Source organism: Hoplias malabaricus, chromosome 5, assembly GCF_029633855.1.
Source record: "Hoplias malabaricus isolate fHopMal1 chromosome 5, fHopMal1.hap1, whole genome shotgun sequence".
Taxonomy (NCBI): domain Eukaryota; kingdom Metazoa; phylum Chordata; class Actinopteri; order Characiformes; family Erythrinidae; genus Hoplias; species Hoplias malabaricus.
The window spans coordinates 53306640-53334055 of NC_089804.1; the positions used below are offsets into that span (position 1 = coordinate 53306640).

The window sequence follows — 27416 nt, forward strand, 5'->3', positions numbered from 1 at the left end:
GATTCTTGAAAAGCTATATATATAATGTATGATGATAATGGTGATGTTTATTATTTTTAAATATTGGACTGGCTTTTACTTGTTGGTGGTAGATGCAATAAAGCGGATGGGCGGATTTGTGACTTCATTTTATGACAGCGCTGTAAAAGTCAATTACACTCTGCAACTGTAGGGGGAGCTCAGGAGCAAAAGCACAGATTCTTACACCGGTAAATTAGAGTTTATTACCTGCACTGAAAGATGAACAGATCATCTGTACACCTGGCCTGGGGCGCTCCGTGAATTTGCTCGGCCGTGGCCTGTACAGGCACAAAAACAAACACACATAAGGACAGATACACAGAGACAAACAGGAAGACCCCCACCCCCACACCACCACCACAAACACACACACACAATTACATCATATTGCATGAATTGAAAATGAAGTGTGTATATTGCTACATGAATTGGGAGTCAGTCTGGCTTTGACCTTTAGAGCTTTAGGACTATTACAACATCTACAATGTACTCAGTATGTCCAGAGGTTTGTGGACACTCCTGCTACTTTAACAGGCACTAATCAGTCTTTGTCAGTCACATAGAATTATTGCCTGTGACACAACCAATGCACCATTTTTGAGGTACTGCTACAGTGAGCGGTGCAGTGAAAAGAGCAAAGAACTGACATCATGTTTATACTTGGCAGCAGGGAAAGCATGAAAACTGGAGACGCACAAACAAACTCAGAGGGTTCCACACCAAGACAAACTCAGCAACAACACCAGGCACTGAAATTTGGGTAAATTGTCATGTTTAATAATGTTATTCCACACGACCTGATTATAAAATGTTCTGACCCCGCAATACTGCCTCTAGCCTTGTATCTGAATATTACCAACGATCTCGTTCACTGCATTTCACCAGCAGCAGTTTCACCAATACTGAGAGAGCACAGTCCTATAGCCAAGGAAAGCTGGCTTTAATCAAGAAAATCAAGAAAACATGGCGGTTCAATCCAAACAAACAATAAATAAAAACAGTAGCATGTCATCATCATGAAACAAGCCAAGAATTCCTTATTTTTATAACATCTTTACAGCCCTATTTGATCAAACAATTTTTTATTATCAAGTAACAGATTTACCAGATTTAAATCTTGCCCCATGGTTAACATAATTTCAAAATGCTAGTTTAAGTACAGCCTTTGCCACAGAAGTTCTCCAAAGGGGCAGTAAAAACAAAGTTCAGTATGGTTTACCACCATCTGTCAAAGACTGATAATGACTCACCGCTGACACAGATGCTAAATGCATTCACTACACCAAAGTTTCCACCATCTCAATTGAACAGCAATAGAACTGATCTGGAGCAGCTACACAAAAGCCTATACATTCTTAAAAATAAACTTTGCTGACTCAGATTCCATACCCATTAAAACATATCAGCAAAAATGATTCATTATGGAACCAAAAGTGGTCTTTCTATGGCATCACTCAAAGAATCTTTTATAGCATCTTTATAGTTAAAGGCTAAGCACCACTTAAAGGACTTCCATGAATATTTCACATTATTTTAGTTACTGACAGATATAAGTATGAATTAAAATGAAAATAGCTGCTTAATTTCCTTTAAAACTGACAATTTTATTAAATTGACGGAAAAACCCGAGCTCGCTACGGAAATTCTTGAACGCAACCGTGACGTCACTGGTGGACAACAGCTGAACAACGCCACGGTAAAACACCGTTATGACTGACTGTTATGACAGTATCTAGCTAAATAACCAACATTATTCGTGACAATAGCCTAGCAATAAGCTAAACTCAAATTTAGAGGTACCGTTATTCTTGTAAATGTGATCGAAGTCGAACTCGAATTCATCCGACACTATAAACCTCCGTAATGCAGCTACGTAGCCGAGTATAATCTGAGACACCGAGTTTAGCGAGTCAAGCTAACGTTAACTAACACCAACTAAAACAGGCGAAGTGAGTGTCCTTACCCTGTTTACCTCCATGTTACAGAGGCTCTTGAACACCTTTCGTTGGTGTCCTTACATGTCCATATTGTTGGAAAAGCGCCAGTGAAATGAGCTACAGATAACGGAGTGAGCGGATGGTCCTTTCCAAAGTGCCCGTTTAAAGTTGACAAGTTTAGTCCATTTTCTGGATATTTTGGGATCTTTGGGCCATTTGTTCACAGATGTCCCACTGTACATTGAATGATTGCAGCCAAAAATAAAACACCTTTTCGTCATTTTGCATTAAATTAAGTGCAGCTTCTAGAGTTGTTGTCCACCATCTACGTCACAGACAAGACGCCTATTAGAGTTTCCGAACACCGCTGGGGGGGGGGGACCAACAGTCTTTTAAACCTTATTCCTTCAATTAGTAAGAAATAACATGTTTTCTGACTATCAATAAACACAAGTTAGGAACTCAAATTCCACTGTATTTATTTCCTTGACACTTTCATATCGCTGGTGCTTAGCCTTTAAGAGTGTAGGTCACTGTGCCATGTCTGGGCTCCAGTGGTATAAATCCCCCAACACTGGGCTAAGGAGCAGTGGTGCCACTTTTTCTGACATGATGGAGCACCATCCAATAACATTGGAATGAGTTGGCGTACTCTTCTTGATCCTGATCTAATTTTCCAAAGTTAGTACCTGAGCTCAGCAATGTTTATGATGCTGAATGCAATCAAACTCGCACAACAATGTTCCAATATATAGTATACAGCCTTCCCAGAAGAGTAGAGACTGTTGCTGCAGCAAAGAGGGGCACAAACCCTCTATTAATGAGCCTTTCAGCAGAAATATTTGGAGGAGCAGGTGCCCACAAACATTTGCATTCTTTCTGTACCTCAGAGTGGCATTTTCTGGAAGATGTGAAGAGCTGGAGAGGGGACTGAACACCACTCACCCAAACTTAAGAGTGCGAGCATCCCACTGCCAGAAGCAGATGGTTCCATCTGCACCAGTGGAGGACAGGAACCTCTTATTACCACTGCAGAGAGGAGAAAACTACACGCAGACACACACACACACACACACACACACACAGGAATGAGCCATTGCAGCATTGCTCCAGTTTAACAGACAGAGTACATTACCTATGAGTCAGTTTGTGGTGTTAAGTAAATTTGTGAACACTGTCAAAAAATTGAAAGTTTTAAATATAAAAAATAATATTTTTGGAGATAATTGAACTTATACATTTAAATAAACAGATCAGTAATCTGTGAATTTGGTTCATTAAGGTATTATTAGAACTCAAACTTTTATTGAACACTGATAATTAACTTAGTTAATTGCCTTCTTATCAATTTAAAAAATCATCCATTCGTTCATTCATTCACTCATTCAGCTCCTGTCCTGTTCAGGTTTGGGACGGGTCCACAGCCCACCTGAAACAACTGGACTGAAGGCAGAAGGGCGTCAAGTCATCGCACACTCACAGAGGCAGCTTTAGTCCACCAGTGTGAGTGATGAGGGTGGAGGCTAACGTGTGTTTACGTCGGTACCTGTAGTGATGTAATAGAAGCTCCGTGTCCCTCCAGAACAGCGAGGGGGGCACACGTCTGCAGACACCAGACTCTGATCATCTTATCACAGCTCCCAGCTGCCAGCAGTGTGTTCTCGTAATTCACCGCCATGTCTGAGATCTCCGCAGCGTGACCCCTCAGAGTGGCCAGCAAACGTCCGTCATCTGTCGCCCAGATCTTCACCAGACAGTCGTCAGACCCCTGACAACACACAGCACGCACACATGATTAACACACACTCCTATTATCCCACCCATCTCCTGGTCCTCACCAGGGTAATGCATGAGATTAACATATTTTTTGTAAACGTTTATATCGCTGTCTAAACAAAACTGTGTCATTTGTATTTTTGTGTTCATTTTGCGTAGTTTTGAAAACACCAACTCCACTCTGTGCTTTTTAAACATTCATTACAAAAGCCTCAACACAAATTCTTAACATTTCTTAAAAACCCATGCTCCATTAGCTTCCACCCACAGGAAAATATGTTTTGTCCCTTCTCTGAAATCAACATGTAGTTTAGCAGTGATGACCTCCTAGTGGCTCAGGAGCCATTCATATGGGGAACAAAAACAAAAGAATGGTCCAAATTAGGGCTGCAACAACTAATCGATTAAAATCGATTGTTAAAATAGTTGGCAACTAATTTAATAATCGATTAGTTGGGTCTAAGTTATTATACACATAGGTACAGCTGCTACACGTGACGAACTCTGGAAGAAGGGTTTGAAAAATGGCGGAGGCGGTCACAGCAGAGGATAATGTTAGCACAAGCAGAGAGAAAAATGTACGACCCAAGTCATCAAAAGTATGGGAACACTTTACATTAACACATTCAGGGAACAGCGTTAGGTGCAAAATGTGCACAGCTGATCTCGCATGGCACGGCAGCACAACATCGCTGCATGAGGCACCTGAAAAGGAAGCCTGTTGGAGCTATGTGTGAAAGAGATGAAGTATAGTAAGTTAATTCTACTTTTTCTCTCACTCAATGTTACTAGAGCCTGCTAGAGTAGTTAAACAACATTTGTTTTCTTAGTACATTGATATTACACTCGCGTTTAGCGAACAAGCCTTAGCATCCCCCCGAGTTTTCTCTTCCACCTTAAATGTGTCAGCTCGACCAGCAGTTCCAAAACAGGCCGTAGTTTTAGTCGAGCTAACGTTAGCGATGTTAGTTTTTCTCTCACTCAATGTCACTAGAACCTGCTAGAGTACTCAAACAAGATCATTTTTAGTAAATTTATATCACTCTTGTATTTAGCAAGTTTTCCGTTCCACCTTAAATGTGGCGGCAGTTACATTCAGAGTTAAAAAAAAAATCAATCCAAACTTTTTTAAAAATAATATATTTAAAGCCTTTTTCAAGGTCTTTTCTGACTGGTATTGCGTGTTAGTGTTTGAGTCTCACAGCCAAGTGTGTATTACATTATAAGTGTATATTACATTACATACACTGTGTTAAATATTGATAAACATAAAATTAATGTAATGGTTGGGTTAATTCTTCATGTAAACGCTAATTTTTAATAATGGTAAGTTTTGTGTTTCTTATACAATTACAAAATTAGTTCTCTAAAATCTTAAATATCTTAACAATATCTGATCATGTGTGTTTCCCTTTTATTCTCAGCACATGGCACCATCACCCAATATCCATTTATGTCATTTCAATTTGCCTTCATTGTTGTCTGCATTTTAGATCAGTAGTTATTAACTTAAAAAAGATGTATGTTCATATCTACACTTTCTCTCTCACCTCAGATAGAAACAGCCCAGCATTGCTGACTATGTTTTGAAGAAGATCTGCACACCACAGCAAGCAGCTGTTCTCACTGATGGTGTCCTGAATATGCCAGTAACAGACAGGAAACCAAATTTGGTTTGTCTTCCTTTTTATCCGATTAATAATTGATTAATCAAAAAAATAATCGACGGATTAATCGATTATCAAAATAATGATTAGTTGCAGCCCTAGTCCAAATTAATAATTAATTTATTCATTCAGTGTCGCGGTGGGTCCAGAGCCTACCTGGAATCATTGGGCGCAAGGCTGGAATACACCCTGGAGGGGGCGCCGGTCCTTCACAGGGCAACACACAGTCACACATTCACTAACACACTCACACCTACAGACACTTTTGAGTTGCCAGCACACTACCAACGTGTGTTTTTGGACCGTGGGAGGTCCACGCGGAGGAAACCCACGCAGACACAGGGAGAACACACCACACTCCTCACAGACAGTCACACGGAGGAAACCCACACGGACACAGGGAGAACACACTACACTCCTCACAGACAGTCACCCGGAGGAAACCCACGCAGACACAGAGAGAACACACCACACTCCTCACAGACAGTCACACAGAGGAAACCCACACGGACACAGGAAGAACACACCACACTCCTAACAGACAGTCACACGGAGCAGGAATTGAACCCACAACCTCCAGGCTCCTGGAGCTGTGTGACTGCGACAACTGCCTGCTGTACCACCATTGGTTAATAATCTAATCCATAGAGATTCATTAGACTTTATTGAAAAACACACACATGTAAAAACAAACCAACAAGGACAACATTAAAATAATGAAACATCTGAAGAAAAAAAAACCTTAAACTGCCCTTGAATTACAACATCCGAGTTCAGTCAGACCGGGAGCCAAAAACGAGATCAGACAATACACGCAAATTTAAATCAGCCTGGAATACACTTCTGTGTAAATATCTTAATTACACAGACCATTAACACCAGCTTAAATTACACACACCAATAACATAATATCAGAGAGCCCTTCTTATAATACATCTTCATTAGTAAGAGAAAAGGAATGAGAAGTAAATAGAATAAAAATATAATGAATAACTGAATATTAAATACAAGTTTAATAAATTATAAAACAAATGTTTTGTGCTGTTAAAGCACAATCGAAAAATATGAAACAGAAACCCCTACTTATTTAATGATATCATCTGGACTAAGACAGTGCTTCACTCACATGTGGGCGTGTGCATTGGCCTGTGTCAGCAATTCATAAATAATGCATTCTGAATCTCTACAGTTAATTAAAGATAATAGGAGACATCAGTGATCTTCACAACATACATTTATTTACGTAAAGGGGAAAAAATGTCACACTTCTATTTTATTATATGATAAAAACAATAATAATAACAATTCATTCATTTATTATCTGTAAGCGCTTATCCAGTTCAGGGTCGCGGTGGGCCCAGAGCCGACCTGGAATCATTGGGCGCAAGGCGGGAAAACACCCTGGAGGGGGCGCCAGTCCTTCACAGGCCAACACACTGTCACACATTCACTCACACACTCACACCTACGGACACTTTGGAGTCGCCAATCCACCTACCAATGTGTGTTTTTGGACTGTGGGAGGAAAACGGAGCACCCAGAGGAAACCCACGCAGACACAGTGAGAACACACCACACTCCTCACAGACAGTCACCCGGAGGAAACCCACGCAGACACAGAGAGAACACACCACACTCCTCACAGACAGTCACCCGGAGGAAACCCACACGGACACAGGGAGAACACACCACACTCCTCACAGACAGTCACCCGGAGGAAACCCACACGGACACAGGGAGAACACACCACACTCCTCACAGACAGTCACCCGGAGGAAACTCACGCAGACACAGGGAGAACACACCAAACTCCTCACAGACAGTCACCCGGAGGAAACCCACGCAGACACAGAGAGAACACACCACACTCCTCACAGACAGTCACCCGGAGGAAACCCACACGGACACAGGGAGAACACACCACACTTCTCACAGACACTCACCCGGAGGAAACCCACGCAGCCACAGAGAGAACACACCACACTCCTCACAGACAGTCACCCGGAGGAAACCCACGCAGACACAGGGAGAACACACCACACTCCTCACAGACAGTCACCCGGAGGAAACCCACGCAGACACAGGGAGAACACACCACACTCCTCACAGACAGTCACCTGGAGGAAACCCACGCAGACACAGGGAGAACACACCACACTCCTCACAGACAGTCACCCGGAGCGGGAATCGAACTCACAACCTCAAGGTCCCAGGAGCTGTGTGAGTGCAACACTACCTGCTGTGCCCAATAATAACAATAATAATAATAATAAAAATAACAATAGTGTAATATCTTGTACTAGACTGGAACAGGTGAGTGTCATGTAGTGCCCCCAGGGAAATGCGGTTTATACAGGGTCATTATAAGTTGTCCCGAACCTGATATGGAGACGACAGAAAATAATACTGTGGGGAGCTTGTGAGAAGTGTCTACACAGAAGAAAACGTCAGTCTGCCAAAGGGAGAACTGTAGAAGTGTACTATACCAGCCCATGTAGAGCACTGATCTCAGTCAATGATATAGAAATATGTTATTACAAAACAGTTCTGGGTCCAGGTTTCTTGGACTGTGCTGCATTGAGTTAAATACCATCAGAAGCACAATGTATTTTGAAGAGAAATAGTCTCACAAAAGTCTTCCATAGCATTGTATATTATTAGATTTCTCCCAGATTCAGTCTTCACCAATTCCACCTGTAAACTAGGACTCCTCTCCGCACACAACGCTACCAGCCTGGGAAGGTCTGACGGGCACGTGCTTAAGAGACATTTGAAGTGAGCCAACATTTCTTTTTAAACTGTTGCTAGTACAGTACAGGACGAGCACACGAACTGTCCAGTTTTATTATACATCCATGCTGGCCCTGTCTTCGTGATGAGGGGAGAGGGAAATCCTACCTACCCTCAGAGAGCAAGACTAATTCTGCCCTCCCTCTTTGACTTCTGGCCGAGGATGACTGAGGCAACACTGGGGCTTGACCAGGTGAGCTCCTGACGACTGGGAGAACGTTTAGACTGCTACACCACTTGGGAATCAATATTGAAACAATGTGATTACTTTAATGATGATGGTGTTTTGAAAGTTTCATTCCTGAATTATTTATTATTATACATACAGTCCAAAAGTGTCCATCAAAATCAGTCATCTGTCTACGTCAACTTCCTGAAAACAGCGGTGAAAATGATCACTCTCACAACAAAGAGCAAATCAGCTGACAGCAAGGAACCACACCTGTGTCACTTTAATATCCATCTCTCAAAGAAACAATGAGATGGCAGTGTAAGTCTCAGTCCGAAGAAACAAGATCAAATAAGAGATCTCTTTAAAAACATATGACCAATGCAGAGACTAAGGAGAATTAAATATATATATTTTTAAATAATTAAATTTGCTGTTTCTTCAGAGGATTTTTAGTCAATGAGTAACATTTGATTAATACAACTCATGTATTCCAGTTTGTCACTAATGGATCTTATAATGATTAAAAGTGTCCTAAAAGGGTAGTGAAAATGTAAATACAGTTTGAAACACAGCACACGTTTCTCTGCTTTAGATGCACACAGAAAACGTTAAAGAGCAGCGATGCAGGCCTCGGCAGACGCAGCGGCAGCGCATTCCTCCAGACGCATGTTACACACACGCTGAATGCCAATGACACACTGCCTAATAGCTCCGAATATGAAGGAGATGATGATTCTATTCCTGGCTTTCTGCCAGAGCCACAAAAGAAAACAAGCCCATAGAGAGAGAGAGGCACACCCACCTAACACACACACAGAGAGAGAGAGAGAGAGAGAGAGAGAGAGAGAGGGGGGGGGAAAGGGAAAGAGAAAGAAATGGAATGGAGGAGGAGATGGGAGGGAGTCATTTTGGCTGTTCAGCCATTTTTGGAGATTAAAAAAAACTATTGCGGAAGAAAATGGAACCCAAAAGTGCAGATGCAGATATTAGCCAATAAATAAATAAATAAATAAACAAACACCCAGATGCCAAAATACAATGCCCTGACAACCTTTACTGTCATGCAACAAACCTTAATCAAAGGTTACACTACCAGAAAAAATCAGTCACATATACTTCACACACACAGATACTCACTAAAACATTTCTGGACCACTGTATATAATAATAAGTTATCATTTATTCTCAAAATGATCAATAATTACAAATGACATATTTATCAGATTAGACACACGATAAAGCATTTACTAAGCAGACTTTTCCAAGTTCAAAGACCACTGCAATACACAGTCCCAATCCGATCAAATGATTTACATTATTGGTCAAGACAGCAATTACCTACAAGCTATTCCCATTTTGGGAGTTAATCCTGTGGCGATGGGAATTTAAATAATCCAAGACTTTCCTAAAATGAAAATGTTTTAAGAAATGTTTAAAAGAAATATGGGACTCCTAACAACCAATAGCTAAACTCTGAAAAACAGTAGCACATGAAGCTGCAGTCTTACTTCAGATCTAAACAAATCCACAGGTGTTTTTCGGTCCCTCCTTCTGCTGTGAGAAGAAGCTGCTGTTGTTCTCTGAACAGTGGACTGGCCACCCCAGAGCCCAGACTAAACCACCACTGAATGATTTTGGGATTGTGTGGATTCTGAGAAGCAGAAAACGCAACCAATTTCTAAGAGTGAACTTTGTGGGAAAACAGTCCATGGGATAGAAACCGAAAGGAAGTCCCATTAAAAAGACAGAAGCTGTAATAACTGCAAAGATGGGATATAAATATCACTGTGAGTGTAATAATAAATTAGCTGTTAAATTTGTCCTCACGGTGTTACAGTCACACAGCTCCAGGGACCTGGAGGTTGTGGGTTTGATTCCCGCTCCCGGTGACTGTCTGTGAGGAGTGTGGTGTGTTCTCCCTGTGTCTGCGTGGGTTTCCTCCAGGTGACTGTCTGTGAGGAGTGTGGTGTGTTCTCCCTGTGTCTGCGTGGGTTTCCTCCGGGTGACTGTCTGTGAGGAGTGTGGTGTGTTCTCCCTGTGTCTGCGTGGGTTTCCTCCGGGTGACTGTCTGTGAGGAGTGTGGTGTGTTCTCCCTGTGTCTGCGTGGGTTTCCTCCAGGTGACTGTCTGTGAGGAGTGTGGTGTGTTCTCCCTGTGTCTGCGTGGGTTTCCTCCGGGTGACTGTCTTTGAGGAGTGTGGTGTGTTCTCCCTGTGTCTGCGTGGGTTTCCTCCGGGTGACTGTCTGTGAGGAGTGTGGTGTGTTCTCCCTGTGTCTGCGTGGGTTTCCTCCGGGTGACTGTCTGTGAGGAGTGTGGTGTGTTCTCCCTGTGTCTGTGTGGGTTTCCTCCGGGTGACTGTCTGTGAGAAGTGTGGTGTGTTTTCCCCGTGTCCGCATGGGTTTCCTCCGGGTGCTCCAGTTTCCTCCCACAGTCCAAAAACACACGCTGGTAGGTGGATTGGCGATTCAAAAGTGTCTATAGGTGTGAGTGTGTGAGTGAATGTGTGAGTGTTGCCCTGTGAAGGACTGGCGCCCCCTCCAGGGTGTATTCCCGCCTTGCGCCCAATGATTCCAGGTAGGCTCTGGACCCACCGTGACCCTGAACTGGATAAGGGTTACAGATGATGGATGGATGGATGGATGAAATTTGTCCTCTTGCATATTATAATGAATAAAACGTATGACTGTCAATCAAGAAAAAAAAACAACTAACTAATCTCATTTGACCCTTGTTGTAACGGAAGCTTTTAATAATAGATATTTCAATGTGCAATAACATAATCAATGTATTATCAACATATTAGTGTTAGTAATTAGGACTTACATTACCAGTGTCTCTCAATTAAAAACGTAATCACAACTTTAAAGTTAAAATATTCTAATACTTCCTCATTTCTAGGAGGGAGATAAATGTGTAGTGGGATATGCATGACAAACTGGCGAGAGGTAACTTCCTTTTTTTACTTTATTATAATAACTGTAACAATGATTTTTAAATTAGAATCTTTTAACTGGCTGAGTTTCAGGGGGAGCTTTAGCATCGAACACAGAATCATTAATAATGAAATTTAATACAACAGCGCAGCTTGAGGCTCCAACATGAGCGAGGTAGAAGATGAAAATGTAGTGTCGGGGAGGTGCAGGGTGTAAGAGTGAGAGTTTGTTCTGGTATTTCCTACATATTTCAGCTTAAATAAAATGTAATCTCCCCTGTAAACGCTACAGTAGGTGTGCTGTGTTTACGTTCCTACATTAAAACCGCCAATATGTCACTAGATGCTGTAAAAATATTTAATTATGGGAAAAGATTGTGACCAAATTTGGTAAATTAATTAAATAACATTAAAAACAATAAGATGTTATATTCCCGCATCTGTGTAAAAATCATTTAAAGCCATTTCAATCATTTAAAACTTTATTTCTTTATTTCTCTGCTGAACTGAACAACTGCCAGATCTGTCTGACCTGATGCTGGAGGAAGATTTCCCTGCCTGACTGATGTGTGACCACCTCTGGCCATGAAACAGCACCTACACGCCCCACACAGCCCTGAGATCAAACCCCAAGATGTGAGGGCTCCTGTTCATCTCCCATGGGGTCATCTGCATGTGCCAGTGTGTCTCACCTTCACAGCCACTGATAACTAACTGATGAGGCTGAGCACTGGTTCAGAACTAGAAATGCTAGTTTGTTTTTTACCTCCCTCATGGTATTCTTTATTAACACAGCGCTTAAATACGCACATAACCTGATGTTACAGACTACTGCTATAAAATACTGTACCCTCATTTTAAGCCCATAAACAATCAGTCATAATACTCTTGGTTTATACACTGCTCTTTGTTTGTTTACTCTTCTTTGATGTTTTGCTCCATTGTTAACCAGAGGAGGATGGCTCTTCCTTGGTTCTCAGATTTCTTCCTGCCAGTGTTAAACGGGCAATACACACTTGGGGCTAGGACCTGGAATTCTGAAACCAAACTGTTATAAACTGAATTGAATTTTAGTAGACAGTAATAATATTTAAAATATCCCTTTTGCAAAACGCTTTAAAATGTATCCAGGGGCTGAACAAAGAAACAGTTAATGCACATCAGCATTAGCTTCCTCACTAAACCAAGATCCAGTGCAAATCAAATTGACATCATTATTTGTATCTTTACATTTATCTTAATCCGCAGCTGTAGCTATTATCTGCTGAAAATGATAAGCTAATGACATTTGCATGCCTGGACTAATGCACAGAACAGGTGAAATCTGTCACACAATATAAACCTTTATTATTATTCATCCACTATTATCCAGTGACAACTGTGAAACTAAAATGTAGCTAGACTGTGTAGTATTTGGAGAACAGTAGTGTGAACTCGTATAAACAGGATTTATAGGCAAAGTGTTAATGGGTTAAAGCTAGAATGGAATGTCAGGAAAAATCAATCAACAAGGAATTCGACCCCAGGTGCATTCAGTAACTCTTTAAACCACAGATTAACTCAAGCATTAAATCTGAAGGATGTTCCATAGGTAATGGGACATACCCCAGGTACTTTTACCACAGTGATACGTAAAGACACAGAAGGCATGCGAAATAGAAGAGTCTGTGTTCTTATGTGGACCCAGACTTTATTTCTTTACTGTCACAGCAACGTAACTAATGCTACAAGGCCAAGAGTTTCTGGACACGTTCTCATTCGACATATCTTCTGATATCAAGGATAATAGTCATTAGTTTGTTCCCATTTGTACAGATAACAACATGTCAACCTCCATGAGTGCTAGACGACGAGGAGCATTTTGAACATGCAGCCTTAGAAAAACCACTGGCATTTCAGAAAATAATCAGGTGTCAGCTTGCCAACTTGATATGACCTGCTTACCTTCAGAACCAGGAAACATGTAAAGAAATTTATTGATGACCTTTCTCACCCTGGTTATCCCCTGTTTGGGCTCCTCCCCTCAGGCAGGTGCTTCTGCCAAATGTGGGTTTAAAATGTGTTAGAACTCAGGCTGGGATGTCTATGCTACTCTGCTGTGCAATGTCTATTGTCTAATTCTTTCCACAGTGAGCTACTGTGAATCCAAAGACAAATTCCTTGCATGTGCAAACATGCTTGGCCAATAAAACCTGATTCTGATTTCTGTGACATTTTTTGATATAATTCAGCTACATGAAAATTAGTGAGGTCAGACGCTGAGGGTAGATGATTAGTTCGGGCACTCCAACTCTCCAACTCAAAGGTTTTGAATGGTAATTGGTAGTTCTGATTGCTCCAAAGGGCACAGTTCGCCTGCTCCAAAGCTCAGTCTAGCCATCGCTTGACATTGGTAATGATTATTTTAGTCTCACATGCAGCTGCTCCAAGCCATTCCATTTAATTTCATGTTTTTCTATAAAAATTATACCATGTCTTTTCAATACAACTATACAATATAATATAAAACAATTGTACAGTACAACAGTATCTGAGATGTTAATTATAAGGGGTCTTATAAATTTCCAGACATAAAATGTAATTATTAGCATCACAGAAGTAGCACAATGCATAGATATTCAACTCTGATTCAGATCAAGATTCAGTTCCTATTCATGATATTTTAAACATTAAAGGGGATATATTATACCTCTTTTTAAACAGGTTAAAATAGATCTATGAGCTACAAAAAAACATGTTCATGAAGTTCTTTGCACAAAATCACTCTCACATAAGGAGATCTCACCAGCTCTATTCTTGCAGTTTCAGTCCCTTTCAGAATGAGCCGTTTAAGGGCTCTGTCAGTTTTATGCAAATAAGCTGTTGCTGGCCACTCCCCACCCATTACATGTTTATGCAGATGTGGGGTGGTACCAGGGTGGTTCTATGCAAATGTCCTTATTGTGATGTCACAATAAGGGAGCCTTTTAAAATTATAATAAAATGAAATTTGATAATAACTGAACCAGCCACAGCTGCACTCCACCAAAATCCTTGTAGACATAGCTGTCCACTCTGCGGCCACCTTGGCAACGGCTCTAGGCCAGGCACCATTAACTTTGAATAGAGAGATACCAAAATACTCTAAACTGAAGGTCATATTACCATTTCAAAAACATATTTTAAATCACTGATACAATTTGACACAAAACCTCATTAAAGGTTTGCAGCATTTGGCTCAATAATGCATAATGATTTTCTGGCTTGTTCTTGCTACTGCACTTGCACAAACATCCACACTGGGGGCTTTCCCCACTAGCACCACAAAATCATCGAACCTCCTCCACTCACTGTGTATCAGCAAACTGACTGGTTCTTTTTGTTGAAGGGCAGGGATTTATCCAAAACAAATGCTATGTTGTGCCTTACGAGAACTCCCATCTGAAACTGTGACTGGTCTCCTCATTTATAATGACTGACTGCGCTTCAAACTGACTGCTAGCATTTAGCTAGTGCTTAATTTGTTAATGCTAGCTAAAAACTAGCTAGTGTTTCTGTTGTTCTTTGCTTATCAGACTACAGACTCTATCAGTGCATAAGTTTACAGTACTCCCCTGGTGGAGAATACATTTATTTTTACAGACATGGAACTCAAACAAAAATAAGTGAAAGAAGTAGTTTCTGGAAATTTGTTGTTTACAATAATCGATCGTCCTAATTTATTAACCAACAATACACTACACTTTTTTACCTTTATGCTTCATTTGTTTGTGTTTATGCGCCTTTTTATTTATGCTCCATTTTTCTGCTTTTATGGTCCTTTTTTTTAATCTTCTAAGAGGATTTCCCAAACTTTTCTTGTGGCTTAAACTGTTATAACACAAACAAGTTTTGCTTAATCTACAAAATAACTGTCATTCATTATTCATTGTCTGTAACTGTTTATCCAGTTCAGGGTCGCGGCAGGTCTGGAGCCTACCTGGAATCATTGGGCACAAGGCAGGGACACACTCAGAAAATTCATTCACACACTAACACCTAGGGACATTTATGTGTCGCCAATTTGTTTTTGGATCGTGGGAGGAAACCGGAGCACCCGGAAGAAACACAGACGCAGGGAGAACACTGAATAATGTCATTCATCAATTCGGGAAAAATTGGAGTGTTTGCTTTTATTGAGGAAAATCGGCTGCTCAAGGAATTTCCACATTCATTTGAATGATACTTGACTATTGTCATTAAAAATTTAAACAGTTCTTCCTCCTTCAGCTTTTGAGTTACACACGCCAAATTTCACAAGACTGTACTATATCTAAATACTGTGATTTTTCTAAGCAATTTTTTTCTACATGATATATATATCCCACAGGAAATGTTGCTTAATGTTCATCATGTTCAAATTTAATTGCTACAAACAAAGTGTTACATCCCTCACACAGTACCTCACACACAGCACACACAGACTTACACACATGTAGAAAAATGTGCCATCATAATACAGATTCCTTAGAAACCACACTGGATTCAGCATGTTCTACTCCTGCAGTACTAAAGCTGGAACCACCAAATTTGCAGGATCATAAATCCTTTGTCTGAATGATGTTCTTCTGCTTTTCCAAGTCTGTGTCTGAAGCGTGTGCCTCTACAACATTCTGCATTAAAGTTTTCTGGATGTCTCAATTAAACTCAGGTTTCACAAACACGTGCACGCACATTTTCAGCTCATCAAGATCTATGTATTTCTTTCAGGAAATGCAAATCTAGTTGATATTAAAGTTTAGTTTATTATTTCGGCATTATATAATAGTAGCTAGACTAGCAGAACATATCAATATACAATGCATATCCCTATAGTTAATTTTTCAAGGTTTTCTTAAATATAAGAACAAATCCACAGCTCTATGTTAAAGGCTAAGCACCAGCGATATGAAAGTGTCAAACAAATAAATACAGTGGAATTTGAGTTCCTAACTTGTGTTTATTGATAGTCAGAAAACATGTTATTTCTTACTAATTGAAGGAATAAGGTTTAAAAGACCGTGCCCCCCCCCCCCCCCCCCCCAGCGGTGTTGGGAAACTCTAATAGGCGTCTTGCCTGTGACGTAGATGATGGACAACAACTCTAGAAGTTGCACTTAATTTAATGCAACATGACGAAAAGGTGTGTTGTTTTTGGCTGCAATCATTCAATGTACAGTGGGACATCTGTGCACAAATGGCCCAAAGATCCCAAAATATCCAGAAAATGGACTACATTTGTCAACTTTAAACGGACACTTTGGAAAGGACCATCCGCTCACTCCGTTATCTGTAGCTCATTTCACTGGCGCTTTTCCAACAATATGGGCATGTAAGGACACCAACGAAAGGTGTTCAAGAGCCTCTGTAACATGGAGGTAAACAGGGTAAGGACACGCACTTCGCCTGTTTTAGTTGGTGTTAGTTAACGTTAGCTTGACTCGCTAAACTCGGTGGCTCAGATTATACTCGGCTACGTAGCTGCATTACGGAGGTTTATAGTGTCGGATGAATTCGAGTTCGACTTCGATCACATTTACAAGAATAACGGTACCTCTACATTTGAGTTTAGCTTATTGCTAGGCTATTGTCATGAATAATGTTGGTTATTTAGCTAGATACTGTCATAACAGTCAGTCATAACGGTGTTTTACCGCGGTGTTGTTCAGCTGTTGTCCACCAGTGACGTCAATGTTGCGTTCAAGAATTTCCGTAGAGAGCTCGGGTTTTCCGTTAATTTAATAAAATTGTCAGTTTTAAAGCAGATTTAGCATGATATTTTCATTTTAATTCATACTTATATATGTCAGTAACTACAATAATGTGAAATATTCATGGAGGTCCCTTAAGTGGTGCTTAGCCTTTAAACAAAATCAAAAAATGTCTTTGAACGTGTGGCTATCAATAACACCCCTATTGTGGAGTCATACATCTAAGCCAGTTCCAAGAGGCGCTTTGCAGCTAAAATGCATAGGAATATTACGAGTACAGTGATCTTTTGGTTGATCTATTTGCTTATTTAAAATGACATATTGCATATCACATCCAACTAAACAGGAACCATTTTGCCTGGATTTCCAGCAAAATATCAAATGTAAAACAATAGGGTTCCTAAGTCCAGTAGCGTCTGAAGTCTCAGGATTAATAACTGAATAATAAGGCTTGGGTGAAAGGGGATAAAGCATGCACTGAGACTAAACTAGACTAGACAGAATGGCACAGTTATAAGGGTTAGACTCCACTAAGATCTGGCTTACCCAACAGCTTTTACCTCCACTCCTTCACTACTGAAAACTGCATGCTCATCAAATCTTCAGACTTACTACATTACACACAAATTCCTATCAAATACGACTGTAACATCTAATGCTTGTGTTTGATCCAACCACAGTGTTTCAACCCTTGTCAAACTCACAGACAATGACATTCATGAATAATATATGTGAAATAAATCAGCATAATTCTGAAGGTAAATATGGAAGCATGAGCACTGTCCTGACAAATCAACACCTGATAATTCCATCTCAGCGCAGATGGAAGCTACTTATTAAGCTATTTATGGAGAACAAACTCTGTATTCTCTATTAGCTATATTATTTTCCTGAGCACCATCCAACAGAAACTCTGTGGTTGGAAAACATGAACGCCATCTCACACACACACACACACACACAGAGGATAAAGAGACCCGGGATGTCAACCAGCAATATATTCCCATACAAATTCCACAACTGACTGCTGTGTTACTCTTCAAACTGCTCTACATGAAACACCTTTACTGGGAAAGAGACTCACACACAGCTGAATAATGCTGACTACAGAGTGGGAAAGTGCAGCATCATAAATAATCCAACCTTATTTCTTCTGCTTCTATCAGTCCAGTCTACAAAGCAAACGCATGCATCAATATCAAAACAGCAGGCTTACCGTGAAGATCCGGCGGCCAGTCCGGTCGAAAGCCACACAGTACACTGAGGATAAATGTCCCAGAATCCTCTTGTGCATCTTCATGTGGGAGTAAATGGCTGTAGGGACCAGCTGACCCAAACGATAAGATCCATTTAGCCGCCGACTGTAAGTTGTCTCCACTGTACATATAAAGGAAAAACAATGTATGCTTTAGTATGTCTGAAAATATTTTTATTCAGCTAGCGTCAGACCGTGGGTTTAAGCCCTGTCTCGGGTGACAGCCTGTGAGGAGATAGGTGTATTACCCCGTGCTAAAATGTCCATAGGTGCGAGGGTGTGAGTGAATATGTGAGCGCCCCTTCCGGGATGTGTTCCTGCTTTGTGCCCAGTGCAGGCTCCGGTCCAGAGAGTCAGATGAATTAATGTATGTATCTATTTAAAAGCCCTGAGAAGGACTTAACAGAACTGGTTTGTAACTCTCTCACTCATGAACACACACTTATTCACTGTTAGTTACTGCACCACAAAAGGTGATATTTCTCCCACACTCGTATTTATGAACAAATACACAACAAAGAGCTGTTGTTTTGATTTGTATGAATGCATTCAGTCACTGATACACCCAATAGGATATATACACCAATCACTTGCAATCCAGCTGAGAGGTTTTCTTCTTTTTGCTTTAGTATATACATGGGTTCACTTCCAGAAACTATGACTCAAACCTGGTGTAATTTAAAGCAACTATATTTAATTTAAATCTCTCCTGGACTGCACAAAATAATACTAAAACCAGACGTAAGGACAACAACCACAACAATATACAAATTACTATTTCACTACAACAATACACTGACAACTGTACTAAACAGACCCAATTTAAATGTCATTAATTTGATGTAAATGTAAATATATTTATCATCATAAAAAGGACGTTGAAGTTTGAATACAGTTAAATATATCACCGTTACGTATTGAATGTCACTCTTTTCAAAGCTGCTACAATGGCTACAGAGTCATCACCATCTGAATGAACAGAACTCTTCATTTCGGCACACACCACCACTCCAGCCAATCAGCAATGGCTTACCAATGTTGGGCGGGCTTCCAAAGATGACTGGCGGCTCGGGGGGCCGGCCACAGTGCAGGGCTGCGAGGGCGGACCCCTTCCATACCACGTGCTTACAACCTGTCAACACACACAAAGCACTGTCAACAAACACACAGACACAAGGGGAATGAGAAGGGTACGAGGCTTCAGAGCAATGTACCACTCGAATGGGGGATTGCCATTAATTCAAGAAAACAGCTTTTACCTACTGTCATTACATTGCAGGAAAATAATACACGCATATTTACAGAGAAGAGAAAACAAGTCTTTGGAGTGGATTTAATATTCAATAGATTACGAATGACAAGTGCCCATCATCATTAATTTATGGTGATTATCTTACACTATAAATAATCTGGGTGTCGTTATAAATGTTTTATATAGTCATGCAAATACTGAATATGGATATGCAAATTTTATCTCAATGAAACACTTCATTTTACAGACTGGAAATGTGTGTGATGGCACACTGTAATTTAAAAAAAAGTGCGTTTTCACTCATGAATGATGACAATTCTCCTACTATTTTCCTACTAAAAGTTAGTGTTGAATAACACAGAGTTCTTAAAAACTCTGTACAGTTTAAAGTTGTTTGGTTGTTATTATATAATCACAACTCTTATATATTTCTGGTAATGGTTATAAATGATGCAGTATATATTATGTGTGAAGCATGGGCCCCAAATACACACCTTTGGAGTTCAGGTAATTAAACTCACATAATAGCATGTAATAAACAAAGTTAGCATCCACATTTTGAAAAATTGAGAGATTGATATTAACAGAAGAACAACATCATTTATCTCTAGGACATATACAGCACAAACACATTTTAGCATGCGTCTGTGTGAGAACACGAGAGACCGCTTACTCTTGTTTGTACGTAGAAGTGACTGGCGTCCCACTCCAAGTAAAGAGTTTACTCCAGGAACGCTAGCGGGAACTTCTCTCTCCAGAAGGGGACCTACTCTCGCACACACCTGTAGCAGGTGCTCTGAAGAAATATGTCTGTACAGTTTCACCTGCGCACACAATCAACACATTCACAGACACACAAAAATACACACACAAAACACATTAGTGAAAATTCTGATTCACAATTACAGCAAATTCCACTTTTAAAACAGAAAATCTCAAATAAAAATCAGATACAAATAACTCAGAACAGTAATTAAATAAATTAGTTATTGATCCATTGACATGGATTTTAAACACAATGTAAAATTCAGCTAAAAAATGGAGGCAGATGGATTGGACAGAGATGAAACATCACGTCATGTATATTAACACCGGCACTGTTAAATATGAGATTAAAGGCCCTTGATATTTGCAGAGCCCCTTATGCTTTGTTCAGTATTCAATCATTAAACCGTTAATGATTAGTAATGACAATAACCTGTTTGTTATTTATTTTTAAGAAAGAGACTATAACCCTTCTGCAGTCTCCGGGCTCCTCTTTATCTGCACTTCAGCAGCGTCCAGTGCCTCGCCAGTAATTAATGTTGCTTTAATTGCATTTAGCTTTATCCTATTGGACCAGATACGCCAGCCCCCTGCGCGCGCACACACACACCTACAGAGCTACAGATGCTGATTTGTATCTTAAGCTCACTACAGCAAACACACACACACACACACACACACACACACACAGAGACACACACTGGGCGTCGAACGCTGCTGTGTGTAATGTCAGAGAGTACAGAAGACAATCCGATTTAATTAAACCTTTTTAATTAAAACGGTTTAATGATCACTGCATTAAATATCATACATAATCACGACGCATGCGCACCTGATTAAATTAATGATAAATGTTTGCGTACAAAATCGTTTTTTTAAATATATTTAATTACTAACATTTTACCTTAGTTTAATTATGAGTAATTATTGAGACTCGATTATTATTAATAATGATGCTACAGCATTACTGTTATTCTATTAATTAATTACTGTTATTGTTACGGTTAATTATGACAATGAAACATCGTCATCATCGCAAGTGTAATTGCAGTAGCAACAATGTAATTGTCATCATTATAATTAATATCATTGTTATTATTACTACAGCTTTTTTCTATTTTTGATTTACTTTGTCAATTATAAATTCATATTATATAATAATTATAATTACGCTATTTACAACGTCATCGTCATAATCACTATTTTTGCAATTATTTTTATAACCATCACTATTATTATTATTATTACTGTTATTATTATTATTTTTATTCTTCGCATTGAACCCGCTGCTGTCTGCGGTGGGCTGATTGTAGCTATTCGCGTGTGACAGCACGTAATGAAAAAAAAATTAATAAAAGCGTTAATAAAATAGCGCCAACCTCAGGTGGCGCCTCTGCTCTATCGACACGAACTGATGAGACGAGCTTCAAATCCCAAACCCTGAATTAACCGCAACACTTACACACGCAAACACACACCTCTCTCTCACACACACACACACTCACAAACAGAGACGTTTCCTCCCCCAAACGCGTCTACACAGGCCGCCGTAATAAGAACCGTCCCGAATCAGCACGCGCCACGCTCACGGGAAACGCGTTCAAATATTTCTCGCGAGTCCACGGCTTGAAACAAAAGCCACTGTGGAAAAATAGCCTACTCACACCGTGTGAGGAACAGCCAATGGGATAAAACAGTGCTTTCAGCTGGGTTAGTTACGCAACTGATATTTCTGAGGGGAGGGGGTCTGTGGGGGGGGGGGTGTCAACAACAGTGTCTAAGATAGCTTAAACTTTTTCGAAAAATAAATAAATTTCTCATATGGACATCAAAGTTGTCTTCCTCCCAGCTTCTTACCTGGTGCTCGGCTGAGAAAAAAAATCCCTGGCTAAAAAAATTACAATCCCCTATTTTTTTTTAACCATTGTTACCAACTACTGAATCAACAAAATCAATAAATCAATCTCCTATCAATTCCTCCTCAAGTCCCGCGCTTTGGTTCCGCACAGACAAGTAAGAGTCCCAGAAAGAGACAAGAAACCGCACACAAAGACAGCACGCCTCCTCCGGTCGGCGTACCGTAAACAATTCCTGCCAGAAAACAAAAGCGCGCTTTAAATGTATCCTATTAGAAGTGAGAGGTAAAGCATGTTTCAGAGGGTGTTTGCGTGAATGTGGTTGAATCGCATGGAGCAGGGCGACTCAATCCCGCCCAGCTTTCTTTCTCTAACACACACACATACACACGCACACTGGCGCACTGATCCCTCCCTCTAACACACACACACACACACACACACACACACGCATACACACACTCAGCCCAACACTCATGACGTATCTTTATTTCTACTAACATTTTTCGCCGCTATCTGTATAAATCCACGGTCACAGATGGAAGCGGGTCAGGTTCAGGGAGAGTTCAGGACTCTGGGAAGTGTTATGCTTTGCTACTGTTTCTCTATAGGCTTTTTTTTTGTCACCCTCTCCAGATTAAAAAAAATGTGCGGGAAATTCAATTTCTTATTTTGCCCTGTAAAAAAGTTTTCTCACGTATAGGGAGCCCTTACCAAATTCTCGTAACTCCCAGGGTGCTCTTTCCCAGTCCAGTCTATCCTTTTGGGCAGCAGCTGCAATGGGGAAAACACAACAGCACAAATGTTTATGAAGGCTGGCTCACCCCCTTAAAAAATCCCAGTGTAATTTGGAAATTAGAAATGACAATCTTTACAGAAACGAAGGCGCATGCATTCACGCGCCCAACTAGAGAAGAGCGCGGCGAGATGCAACGCAAAGTGTAGCCTTGTGCCGCTCACCTCCTTCTGCTCAACCTCCCGAATAAGGGTCTGGAAAGCACACGAAAACACACGGTTATTGCCGCGAGCTCGCGCGCGGACACACTTAATGATATTACGGATCAAAATCGCTCACCTCCGCCGCGTCCTGGCACGGTCCAGCTTCTAAAAACCGGGCGATTAGGAAGTACAGTTCTGTCGGGGGAGGAAGAATACATGAGCTGAGGAGAAGAAGGGCGCTGTGGGAACACACACACATGTCTATATCCTTCTTTTAAAGCGTCTCGAGCCCTGAGCCCGGCCTTGAACTCACCGGATTTCAGCTGCGCGACGTGTTTGCTGTCAGTCTCCATGTTTTTTCACCTTGTTTTGGGCTCGAGCACGAGCTGCGTGCGGTAGTTCGGCTGCCCTGTAGTTGTCAGTGTTTGTTCACCACCAGGAAGAGCTGCGCCTCCATTCACCCAACACACACACACACTTGCACATACACACTTGCGCGAGCTGGTTTCTCTATACTTGCGGGGACTTGTATTGACTCCCCCTACAGATATCTGCATTATGGAATAGAGCTATATCAGCATAAACGGTTCTTCTCCATCAGAAATGCTATTGCAAATGTTTCTTTAAGGAATCTTTCATGTGTTTATATATAGCTTTCAGAGCACAAACAATGGGGTGAAGTGGGGATTGTCTGAAACCAAAGAATCCCATTTTAGCACATGATATATATATAGAACAATTTTTGCACTAACTTAACTGTAAACTAATAACGGTACACCTTAGGCCTAAATGACAAAACATATCTTTATTTCTATCTGGATATCAGGTTCTTTAGTACAGGTCCTGCTAGTAAAGTGTAAAAGGTTCCCTAAGGAGCCTTTAATGTGTTTTATTACAGCACCACAGAATACAAAACAGGTTATACTATAAGTACAAGTCAAAGAACCCCTGTATCAGCACTATTCAGATTTTTTAAACCTAGAATGTAGGCTACTGCAACCAAAAAGTAGGCCTACTACAAACCCCTAATACTCATTCAGGGGTTCTTCAGAAAACCATGAACACTGAAAGAATAGTTTCACTACCCATAAATAGTGGTTAATCTGCCATCCTCAGCGCTATAGGTTTTATACAAAACAAACAAACACAAAATAAACAACATTTTTTTAAAACTAAAAAATAATAGCAGAAGCTAGTTGCCGCAGTGTAGAAGTGTAAACATCCTTTAAATACCAACTTACACCATCCAACACAGAGAAAATAAATGATGAATTAGAAAAATAGGACCTTATGAATGAATTAATGCATTAAACTGTTTTTCTGAGTGTTCACAATTCTGTACAAAAGCACAGCATTTACCAAAGCACCACCAACAAATAATCACTTTAAGGTGCTGTAAATGGGTAATTGGTGTTTTAGTCTTAAACATAAATTCTAAGTGGCCTGTGGTCATTCGTTTTGGCGGGTAACTCGTGGTTAGTTTTGTCGTGTTGAGTTCAGTCTTGTCTACACTTGTCACCGCATTGAAAGCAGATTTTTAAATTCTCAAATCTTAGTGTTCTCTCTGCTGGAAAACCCCTGTTGTAACATGTTTATTTAAAGACATTTTTAAAAAAATGTCTACATTGCACCAAAAATGTTTTTCACATTTGTTATGTGTCAGACAAGGTTTTTTTCCAGCACAATATCGCACCCCTTTTTCTGAGAGTTTAAACATGACCCTAATCCTTACCCTGACCTTTTCCCTAACCCTAACTGTCACCAAAAGGCCAGCGACCGTTTAGTAGGGTCCAAAACATGAAACAGAAAATCAAATAAATACTTGTACATAAATAATTCTGGAGGGGGATTGTTATATTTTCACGTGAATACCCGAAAAAGTCAAAACCCACAAAACATCTCATGTTGTCCTCAGCAATGTGAAGTCCTCACAAGGCTAGCAAGATCAGTTCGCTCTCACACACGAACACACTCTCACACAGAGACACTCAGGCAAAGGCAGCGAAGAAGTTCCGGCCAGCCTTCCGCCCTCCGATAAATAGTCCCCTTCAGAACACAACGCATTTCCGCGGTTATACGGACAAACCGCGCCACTTCAGGGCTTTTATAACCTTTTTGGTGCTTTTTCTGTTATAAATATAAACTGAAGTACGTCTACTTTCTTTAAAAAGACCCTCTCCCTCTTAAAAAAAGCCCTCGGCGCAGGGATATCGAGCTCAGTGTCGTTATACACAGAGAGGAGGCTACGAAGGCGAAGGAAGGCATGTCGCAGAAGAGCCGTTTATATCGCTACGTTGACAACAAAATATCTTTATTTGCTTTTCATTAACCTAAACTGTAACGCGTACATTAGCTGAGGTTTACACTCAGAAAACTGCGTGGTTTCTTTCTCACCTTGTCGACTATTCACGCACCAGCGCTGCCATGTTGTCTTGGACCAACAATAACAACAACCATAAAATGAACACGACATTAGCATTTTCTTCATAATTTTCTCCATGTTTTTGAACTATTCCGAGCTCTAACAGAGGTCTGAGCTGTGTGTAAGCCTCAGGAACCCAGCCCCCTCGCTTGCGTTTTGGGCTCCTCCATTTCTTTTTCCTAAATCCGAGCAAGGCAAGGCAGTAAAATGGGGGAAGGGTAGTAAAACAGGGGGAATGTAATGAATTAAACCTCGTCAGTTACAGGAACCCATGTCTAATAGCAACAACAGGAGATGGACGGCACAGATATACACACTACATTAATGTTGTTGGCTTCACACGAAATAAAGGAGTGGATTTAGGGCTAACCACGTAATCCTCAAACAGTAAAAATACCTCGTGTTTAAGCAAGTAAAACTAACTAGTTTCATTCAAATTAAATTAACAACACTGATACAAAGTATTTAAATGAGTTAAAGTGAAACAGTTATTTGCTTTTTATTGTTTTAATTGAAAGTAAAGCCAGTTAATTTTCTTTATCTCCACTAGAAGTCATTTTTATTTTGCCTTTGCTTTGGAAAGTTGCTTAGACACATTGTTAGAAAAATTAATTAGACAAATTATACCTACAGCCCAGTATTGATCGGTATGACCTACTTAAATTGTTGCAGTTTTCCTAAGCAATCTTTAGCAGACCAGTTAAAATGGACTGTGCTTGTGGTGTATTTTAGTCGTGGTCTGTTAATTGGGCATTAATTGCCTGGTGAGAATCAGGGGAAAAAAAGATTTTGGGCCTATTATAAAGTATTTTTATCTCAGCCTGAATTTTTTAACGATGGTCTATGTCATTGAACATCTGTTGTCAGTATAATTTGGGAAAGGCTAAACCTGATCCTGTCCAGCTCATATATTTCCAAATGTGTCATTTTCAGTACGTACTGCAATTTAATCTTAAAGGCCTTTTTTTTCTGGACTTTCCCAAAAGGTTATTCTCATTTTCAAAAATTAAAGGTGTCTATGTCAATGCTATCAACGTGTCACTTAATGGAGAGGTCTTGTTTCTTTTTAGCTTTTGCTTTGAAACTTTGAAGCCATCCACTTTTCTGAGACACCGTCGATCTCAGACCTTTGATCAGTTTCAGTTCAGTTACTTTTTCTGGAAAGTTCTACCTGAGTCAAACTGAAGATCTGTGCTGTTCTGTGGATGATTTAGTGTTAAACCTGGGGACCTCAACAACAACAACAACAAAAAGAACTCATCGGCTAATTAAATTCAACAGATACAGAGAAAACAAAACCGAGGACAGTGCACTGAAAAATGTGATACAAATTTATTTCCAACACATTCACATTAAACGTATCACACCAGTTTATCTTTCAGTTTACTCACTTTTGGTACAATTTGTTTTGATGCTTTTTTAAAAAGGAAAATGGTACAACATTTGAAGTCAGCTCAGTGCATTCCTTTTTACTGTCCTGTGAAATTGGAACCTCATATTTAACACTATCCTCTGCATTTTAAAAGAACAGTTCACAAACAAAGACTCCTGACATTGTTGATTGGCCAATACATGTTTACTGTCTGACGTTTCATTTTGTAATTGACCTGCAAGCCTAATGTAGCTAGGGAAATGTAAGCCGTACGTGTTTTCTATGTCATATGCATACATTTAACGTTTTATTTCCAGTGCTAAACTAAAGTAGCAAACATGTCTTGGCCAATTGACTATGTCTGAATGAAGGGATTTAACTCTATACTAGATTTTTCATTTGTTTAAATAGTATTTGTCCTGCACTTAGGAGTTATACAGCAGGCCCATCTCACATAAATTACCATATGTCTACATTTTATAAGGCTCTAAATAAACTCGGCCTAGTATGCATTTTTAATACATTAGAGAGGATATGAAATAGGGTCTAACCC

General features: G+C 40.2%; 1 protein-coding gene across 2 annotated transcripts in view; it reads right to left on the minus strand.

Moving 5' to 3' along the window:
* The window catches only part of phip (pleckstrin homology domain interacting protein), a 59199-nt gene extending 33592 nt beyond the window's left edge, over window positions 1-25607 (minus strand). For both annotated transcript variants that reach the window (XM_066670403.1, XM_066670402.1), the window contains exons 1-10: window positions 23383-25607; window positions 23206-23264; window positions 23091-23120; window positions 22845-22904; window positions 20183-20333; window positions 19291-19389; window positions 18219-18379; window positions 3505-3726; window positions 2904-3004; window positions 229-299 (exon numbers count right to left, since the gene is read on the minus strand). In XM_066670403.1, the coding sequence (XP_066526500.1) occupies window positions 229-299; window positions 2904-3004; window positions 3505-3726; window positions 18219-18379; window positions 19291-19389; window positions 20183-20333; window positions 22845-22904; window positions 23091-23120; window positions 23206-23264; window positions 23383-23422 (994 nt within the window). In that variant the 5' untranslated portion in view covers window positions 23423-25607. The remainder of the gene's footprint in view (window positions 1-228; window positions 300-2903; window positions 3005-3504; window positions 3727-18218; window positions 18380-19290; window positions 19390-20182; window positions 20334-22844; window positions 22905-23090; window positions 23121-23205; window positions 23265-23382) is intronic.
* Window positions 25608-27416: the final 1809 nt, after the last annotated feature.